We start from the raw sequence: 7,952 nt of genomic DNA, 5'->3' as shown, positions 1-7,952 counted from the left end.
TGGAAGCGCAATTAGAATCAAGGCAATGTCGAATGGCCAAAGAGAGCGATGGGAGGGACTTGTTATGCTCAAGGTCAGAGCGCAACGCAAACAGCTAATCAAACAGAGTTTTGGCCAAGATATAAGCTTAGATGTATTTTCCCTAACAACTTTATATATCATGATCTTCTTTACAGAGTAATAAAGTTAAAATTATCTTTTGAAATTCTTTTCCCTTTTTCTCTTTATGGATATTATAAGTTAAGTTTATAATATATTTGCGAGTCCTTATCTATCTCAGTCGTAAATGGTTTTGAGAGGTGTTAAGTCTTCGAAAGCGCTTGGCGCAGAAGGAATGTCGTAGGAAAGGAAGCCAACCATTTGTGACCTAAACACATCGGCCATAGCATTAGATCATCTCTCTATCGCCACATGTACACACCTACCAAATGATAAGGATGTAAATGCAGTCATGCCGGATACATGTCCACGAGATCCTCTTTCTGGTGATTTCCTTTGGGTCTATTGCCTCTGTTGTATTGTTTTCTGTAGTATGCCAGATCCCCGTTGGCCGATGTGAATCGTAGAACTAGGCTAATCAAGGCCCACGAAGCTTTTGTTCTCAGGTCATTGGGAAAGATGAAGTTTATAAATGAATGGAAAGGCTTGTATGGAATTGAGTGACGGAGTTCATTAGGGTCTAGTACACGGCGATGAGGCTTTATTCTAATAAGAGTTGTGCCGTAGTAAGAAGTGTCCCAGTTATAATAAATATAACATGTTTGAATTTATCTTTGGGAAGCGCGCGACCTACTCTGTGGGCCTACTGAAGCCAGGTGAAATTGTAATTTGCACAGTTCGAGTATTTCCCTTGGAAAGTGCTGGCTACAAGGCCAGGGTCAAGAATACTGTGGACTCGGAAAGGCTCAGATGCTCAGTGCCGAGCCTAGGAACCATCGTATTAGTAGGGCAGGTGAAGTAGCTTCTTGAGTACTTTAATAAGCGGGGACTATGAGAGAATACATGTAGCATAAGAAGCTTAGGAAACCAATAGGTGATGTGCAAAGATTTACCCTTGCCTTCATTGTGTTAATTGGTAATTATCATAAACCCTGTCTCGATGATTTCGCCGTAAATGGCACAGGAAACTCCATATCACCTCAACCCAGCTTGGGGAAAGCATTAGGAGCCTAAAGTCTCCATAAAGGGCAACAAGGTATCTTCTCTAGACTCGGTTGGGCTAAATCAAGCTTAGTTAGACTTATATAAATGCTAGATAATGTCTTCTTTCAAGTAGACACCTGGTTGATTTTTAATATTGTTAAATCACAAAGCTTGGCGATCTCCATGGCTATCTTGTGTGCCGAATCATATTGAAAGACCTTCGGCTGTGAAAATCAGATAATATTTATATATATTAAACGAAATCAGGAGACAATAGCCAAGGGATAGGGTCATCATTCTCAAATTCGCGAGCCAATGAAAGTATTTCTTCCAACCCAACATGGGAAACAGCAAAATCCCACAGACCAGTACTCAGACCCGTACTCAGACCCGTATCATCTGGACAGCTACCAACCGGCGTCTGGTCATCCTGGCCTTGGCCACCGCTTGCTCGTCCGCCCCAAGATCTATGCGGTGTTGATGGATTCAAACTAGAGGGTTCTGTCGGTAGATAGCAGCGCTCGCTGGCCGACTCCTCATTCCGATGAGGGGCCAAAAGAGTTTCAAGGTGCTCCAATTCGGTTCTGCGAAGCCCAACTGTTACGCTTCCCTTGCACATCAAAGCTTCGAAAATCACAGCCACTGACTGACGCCATTCAAACTGTTGTATATGTGATGGCAGGAACGCTGAGAGTATAGTGAGCAATGTGGCGGCAGAAAACGCGTATTCGAGATGGAAGGGTAAAAAGGCTTCTACAATCAACTATTAATAAACTTGAGCTCGAGAGTAATAGTCAGCTGACTACGAATCAGAACCAACTATACCTATTATATCAATTTGAGCAAGATCGTCTAGTGCCGAAAGTATTGCTCCAGCTGATTGCCCGGACTTCTCAATAAGAGTAGCCCCAGGTCCTGTCAGCCACTGGGGTTCAACTCCCGGAGAGAAATTTCGCGTAAGTAGCCATATTATAAGTGGACGGGTCGCTAGTACTATGCACTAAGTAGTTCGTCATGTGGTCAACAGGTAATTTCTCGTGAACGGTGTTCTTGTCTTCCAGCTTACATAGTGATAAGATAGATTTATGTTGATAAACATCTGTGGCGGTTCGCCACCACTAGTCCTATAAAAGGAGATAGTTTGGTCAATGTCTCTAGATAGTTCGGCAAGGCTATGCAAATTTGATGTCGTATCTCGCACGAAATCCGAGACTGACTCTTGATCAAAGCTGTAGCTACCTAACTTATATTAATATCAGATGCAGAGGAATTATGATGGGATTGATAGTATTCTCATACAGCTGGTTATAGTTAAGACGAGTCGAGATAGACGCACTCGTAGACTGAGTGCTTTTTCTAAATGATCGGAGGACAGTAAATCTGGAGTTGAGGTGGTAATGTAGTCTTGCGACAACGTTGATGGGCACCCTAGACCTGCGGAGATCTCTTGGTCGAGCACGTAGATACCCCACCAGGTATTGCTGAATTCAGCTACCAGTTTAGGGCAAACATCCTTTGGCATCCGGCGATGAAGACCATCATGTAGCGCTAGGCGAAATGCTTGGCCCATCTGCAAATGCAGTAGATCATAAAGTCAGTCTTGTGGAATTCAGAAATCGAGTAGAAGAAACATCCGCACTGACATATTGGTACGCTGCTGAACGCATGTCAACAGCGTGAAGATACAGCGCTGATAAAGACAAAACTCTCATAGCCAACAACGCTGGGCGTTTATTTTGGAGGACTGCAATATCTGGCAACAGTGATAGGGCCCGCGCAGCAAGATAGGATCCATTGAGAGTCGTTTTTGCGCGAGAGGTACTACCATAACCAGATGTGAGTGCCTTACCTAAGGCAAGTATGAGGAGGTACTCGATAAACCACAAACGGTGTTCCTGCGCGGTCCCTAGCGGATTCTTGTGAAAAAGGTAAAAGATTTCAAGGAAGCTGGGCTCATCAATGATGCAAAATAGCTCCCCAAGGCGAAACTTGACTGTGTTATATAGAAAGAGGGCATGATCCATAGGGGGCAAACGTAACAAGTCATCAGCATCCACTTCAAGCTTAGATTGCCATTGTAAGACGAATGCCGTTCCATCCAAATTTAATGGAGCTAGAGGTGCATCTGGACTGTCGGCAGCGTTTTCTAGAACGGTAAACACCCGTCGGCAGAAAGTCCATGTTGAAGTAGGTCCAAGAAACACTACAAAGCCAAGAGGGTACATTGTTAGCGACGATCAGGCTCGAAATGCGCCAAGATCTCCTGATGCAAGAAACACTGAACAGAGATTTGGTAGATGATCTGAACATACGGAAAAGAGATGATTGAGAATCATGGACGTAAGCGAATTCACTACCGAGGAGGCTATTTCTGGGACGTCGAACTTGATCTCCGTCCTGGGATTCGCCCTCAGCAGGATGGCTATGGGCCGTGGGCGTGATTGATGAAGTGATGGGCGAAATAGATGAAGTCACTGGTTGTCTTGGATTTGTCAAACTGCTGGGCTGCTGTTCTGTTGGCTCGAGTTAGCTAAAGTTATCGTAATCCATGCTATAAATGGTCGAAGGCTGAGCTTGTGGCTTGAACATACCTAATTGAGGTTTATTGTATGCCACTCTAGCTTGCGCAGATGGCAACAAAGGCGACGAGCATAGTCTCGTTATCCGTTGAGGCAAATCTCTCGTACTGGTATGAGTCTGCGAGAGGATGGGGGAGGCTGGGTTCGTGATGGAAACTGCCGCCTGCACACATGAGGACCGTGAGATCTCTACCTGTCCCTGGGGTGATGTAACAGGAGCTTGCTTGGGCTCAGACGCACTTTCGGCCAAGATGCCGTGTTCTTTCTCGAATAACCGTTGCTGCAAGTCGCGTAGATAGCGCTCGGAGACAGAGACGAAGTCCTTGTCGGAAGCGAATATACATTCGGCGCCCCGCCTTACACATCGTTGGCACGGCTCACCCCCCGAACATCGTACTTTCGCAGTCCGACAACCCTTGCATCTGCGAAAACAGGCCCACGAAGTTTAGCGGGATGGAACAGGCTTCACAGGATCTCATGTAGGACTTACGCGCGGGGTCGGCGGAAGGGACGTGGCGTTGAATCCGGGGCTCTTGCTGAGTCCATCGCTACAGCGGAAGGCGGTGCCAAGGGCCGTCAGTAATTCGGGAAATTTGACAAGGTGTAAATCTTAAGTGCGTGGGTAAACAAAGACAGGAATCCGACGTCAGGAGCGGGTGTGCTGCCGAATCACTTATCTCTAGACATTCGTGCGGGGTAAAGGCGGCACAGGACTACACCGACGATGATTCTGAGGAGTTATGCCCGAAGTAGTCCTACCTTAGCTTCCCCAATCCACATCATCACACTTGTGCATTCATCAAATTGGAGCGAATAGTTGCAGCGGGGCTGAACTTTCGCTGCATAGTAGCGTCGGCGTCGGCACCGATGCCGTTAAATTCTAGCCAGGTTACTTCCATTAGCCGCTCAGTAGCGCAAATGGTATTAGCATAGTTCAAAAAGTTAGTAGCCTGTGAAGCCCGAAGCTCCACTGTAAGGCAAATATGGCTGGGCACTACGCAAAAATAACTTTATATTCTTCCCAAACTAACTCCTGGATAATGTACACAGGCGAGGCAGGATTGTCTATCTTGTGTTATAGTCCAGAGACCCAGCTCACTCTGTCAACGGCGCCCATACCTAAGTCAAATCCGAGTCCCATCAATCCAACTGTCCATCGCAAGACCTATGACTTGAAGGATACGGGAAGCGGTATAGAAAACATAATTATTATTTGTAGCTAATACTACGTAGCCAACATCCCATGCAAAGGCTACCTATCTGCCACATTGATTCCTACTAGGAAATCTTAAGCTTTATTCAAGATGCCAGATTACCTGGAACTATCTTGTAATTTCTTCAATACTCCTAGGATAAAGTTTTTCATAGCTCGCTTAGAAAGAGAAGGTAGTCTTGGTCTGCTCTAAGCTGATCTTGGTATTAAACTTTATAAGATTTTTATTAAATTCTTCTTAGAGCTTATAATAAAAAATAGTTTTATATCCTTTAATATTAATTTAATAAAAGTCTCTTTAATAAGTTTAAACCGGCTTATGTTATAATAGGCCGATTATATAATAATATTATGTATTTAGGTTTATTAAGGCATAAGCGTAAAAAAGGTTATATTTAAGGTTATTTATGCACTTACTGTTATTATACTAATATTCCCCTACTGTGACTTATTAGTAAGAGATAAGACTTTACTATATCTCTTTATCCTACTATAAAAATAGCCTACAAGCTTTCATGGCCTAGATTATCTTATTAGGGGTGTTCACAGGGAAGCTTAAAGTAGGATTCTTACATGGGAAGGCATAAACGCGCGGGGTTTTGAAGTTATATTTGCGCGGCAAACGGTGCCAACACCAGACCCAACTATACACCCGGCCTGTAAGCCATATAGCCATGCAGACATCAGAGTGATCTCCCATTGGACAAATTGCCTCTACAGACTTCAGGAAATCGTGACGTCCAGTTTGCTATTCGGAACTCTCGGGTGTTCACTCAAGGGTGCCAGTTAACACCTACCATGGTAGGAGCAAGCGTCTATAAAACGGCGTTTACTTTACTTAGGATTCCCAGTCGAACAAATACCAAAATCACAATGACTTTTAAATTAATACTTCTTCGACATGGCCAGAGCACCTGGAATGAAAAGAACCTTTTCACGGGCTGGGAAGACGTGGGTATCACTCAAAACGGCTGCGCTGAAGCAACTCAGGCTGGGGCGCTATTAAAGAGACACAATCACCTACCAGACTTGAGTCATACCTCGCTACTGCGACGTGCAATCACGACAGGCAATATTGTACTCGACTCATCAGACCGTCACTGGATTCCCGTTACGAAAAGCTGGAGACTCAATGAGCGCCACTACGGCGCATTACAAGGCCTCAATAAAAAGACCACGGCGGAGAAATACGGTGATGAGCAAGTCAAGATCTGGCGGCGCTCGTACGATGTTCAGCCGCCACCAATGTCTGACGACGCCTACCAGAAACAGAACGAGTATACGCGCTTGCAGGACCAATCCATCCAAGCCCCAAGAACAGAATCATTGGAAGACGTGGTGGCACGCGTGGAACCGTATTGGAAGGAGTGCATCATTCCTGACTTGAGATCTGGCAAGACTGTGCTTGTTGCGGCTCATGGGAATTCACTTCGTGCACTGGTTAAAATCATCGATTGCTTGGGGGATGAAGAGGTTGTCGAGCTGAATATCCCTACGGGGACACCTATTGTTTATGAGTTCGATGACAGTCTGCGGCCAGTAGTAAAGGGTGGCAAGTGGCTTCAAGAGTAATAATTATTAACATTATTAGATCATGAAACCCAATACTCCGTATACAATAACCTAACTATTAAGAGTCTGGCGGATAAACGGGGTCAGCCCCGACTTTACAAAATCAGGGTTCCTCCAATCCGTCCAGTTGTGATTCAACAAACCCCATAGTTCATCATTATCCGGCTTCCCATAACGCGTGTAGTAGCTTCCTGCAATCACCCACATAAACCAACTAGCCTTGAGGGAGCCGACATAGCTCCTCAAGCAAGTCGAGTAGACCCCCTGCCAGGTCGTGGCATCCATCAGGTGGCCCCACTCGGTGAGCTGTACAGGAAAGACGGCTTTCGTCGCATCATCAGTGGAGTTCATACCTTGGAATCCCTTGGTGTAGAGATGACTCTTGAGAGTTGCACAGCTGCCAACCGTCTTTTCATAGTTGTGAATCTCGAGGACAAGCTTGTCAGAGAATCCTGCAAAGGCAGCTTTGTCAAAGACCTCCTTGCCAGGTGTCAGTGCTGTTTGTGTGAAGACTGGAGTGATCCACGTGTCGTAGCCGAGGCCGGAAAGGTAGACCAGGACGTCGCCATTGGCATTGTTGATGGCCTTGGCACCCTGCTGCACGTATTTATACCATGTCTGCCAATTGTATGTTTTGAGCAGGGCAGGGTTGTTTTCCACGTTCCGAAGCTCATTTCGAAGTGACATTGCGACAAGTCCGGTCCATTGTTTTCCCTTGTCTGCATAAGCGATCGAACTGTTGATTGTAGGACTGACTTACATGAGTTGCCATGTAGCTTAACCCGCGCAGCCAGTTGGCGACGTTGAATTGGCTATCACCCCACCAGGTATTGCCGTCTGAGCCGGAACAACACCACTTTGCTTTAGAAATGTGGTTATCTAGGAGGATATGGATGTTCTGTGTGGCCAGTTCTTCAGCAATTGCGTCAAATACCTAGGTTTCAGTTAATATAATCCGAGAGCAGATAATGTGTCTGTACCTGAAGTCGGGTTGTCTCATTGGTGAAAGATGGATTATTCTTGAGCACTTTTGCGAGAGCCAAGGTTCCATTTTCAGATCCTAGGCCATTGACAAAGGCGGTCTCGATTCTGATATCTTTACCGTCGTTGTCGTATATCTGATCAACCATTTCGATGGCATACGTGAGGCGCACAGCGTTGAAGCCGACACTCTTTATCTGGGATACAATCTGCTCAACTGAGCGGTATTGCAAACCTTCTGGAATCATGACCTCGGCAGCTCCAGGCCAATTGACGCCGGCAAAATGGACTTGTTGTCCGGAGGCATCAACGACCCAGCGGCCATCGGTGCTGAAGGGGCCGTCGGGCCAATCCGATGCATCTCTAGGATGTATCTGCGTCGCCCACAAAGGGGAGGCAAAGGCCAAAGCAGTAGATAAATAACTGAAAGGCTTCATGATGAGAAAGAATGTTTTGCTGGATAA

At 45.7% G+C, this 7,952-nt stretch overlaps 4 protein-coding genes across 6 annotated transcripts; 1 reads left to right on the top strand and 3 right to left on the bottom strand.

Moving 5' to 3' along the window:
- Positions 1-1,339: 1,339 nt before the first annotated feature.
- FOXG_02607 (uncharacterized protein) lies at positions 1,340-4,343 on the bottom strand (the record flags this gene model as incomplete). Of its 3 annotated transcripts, none has more annotated exons than XM_018380069.1 (8): positions 1,340-1,896; positions 1,969-2,143; positions 2,210-2,382; positions 2,443-2,713; positions 2,787-3,346; positions 3,456-3,656; positions 3,735-4,144; positions 4,213-4,343. In XM_018380069.1, the coding sequence occupies 8 exons, from the start codon at positions 4,266-4,268 to the stop codon at positions 1,397-1,399; spliced, it is 2,346 nt and encodes a 781-aa protein (XP_018236249.1). The 3 variants fall into 3 exon arrangements, with proteins under 3 accessions (XP_018236249.1, XP_018236251.1, XP_018236250.1); XM_018380070.1 differs by having other exon boundaries at positions 1,408-1,906; positions 4,213-4,268; XM_018380071.1 differs by lacking the exons at positions 1,969-2,143; positions 2,210-2,382; positions 4,213-4,343 and having other exon boundaries at positions 1,397-1,830; positions 3,735-4,206.
- Positions 4,344-4,504: 161 nt separating this feature from the next.
- Positions 4,505-4,621, bottom strand: FOXG_18359 (uncharacterized protein; the record flags this gene model as incomplete). The annotated part of the gene is made up of 1 exon (XM_018398432.1): positions 4,505-4,621. The coding sequence occupies one exon, from the start codon at positions 4,619-4,621 to the stop codon at positions 4,505-4,507; it is 117 nt and encodes a 38-aa protein (XP_018236248.1).
- Positions 4,622-5,720: 1,099 nt separating this feature from the next.
- FOXG_02606 (2,3-bisphosphoglycerate-dependent phosphoglycerate mutase) lies at positions 5,721-6,685 on the top strand. Its single transcript, XM_018380068.1, has one exon. It carries the CDS (start codon positions 5,734-5,736, stop codon positions 6,505-6,507), a length of 774 nt encoding a protein of 257 aa, XP_018236247.1. The 5' UTR covers positions 5,721-5,733; the 3' UTR covers positions 6,508-6,685.
- FOXG_02605 (uncharacterized protein) lies at positions 6,559-7,925 on the bottom strand (the record flags this gene model as incomplete). The annotated part of the gene is made up of 3 exons (XM_018380067.1): positions 6,559-7,221; positions 7,268-7,441; positions 7,488-7,925. 3 exons carry the CDS (start codon positions 7,923-7,925, stop codon positions 6,559-6,561), a joined length of 1,275 nt encoding a protein of 424 aa, XP_018236246.1.
- Positions 7,926-7,952: the final 27 nt, after the last annotated feature.

Source organism: Fusarium oxysporum, chromosome 5 (assembly GCF_000149955.1).
Source record: "Fusarium oxysporum f. sp. lycopersici 4287 chromosome 5, whole genome shotgun sequence".
NCBI classification, from domain to species: Eukaryota; Fungi; Ascomycota; class Sordariomycetes; order Hypocreales; family Nectriaceae; genus Fusarium; species Fusarium oxysporum.
The sequence above is the reverse complement of the archived record's forward strand: the minus strand, read 5'-3'. Positions and strand labels throughout refer to the sequence as shown.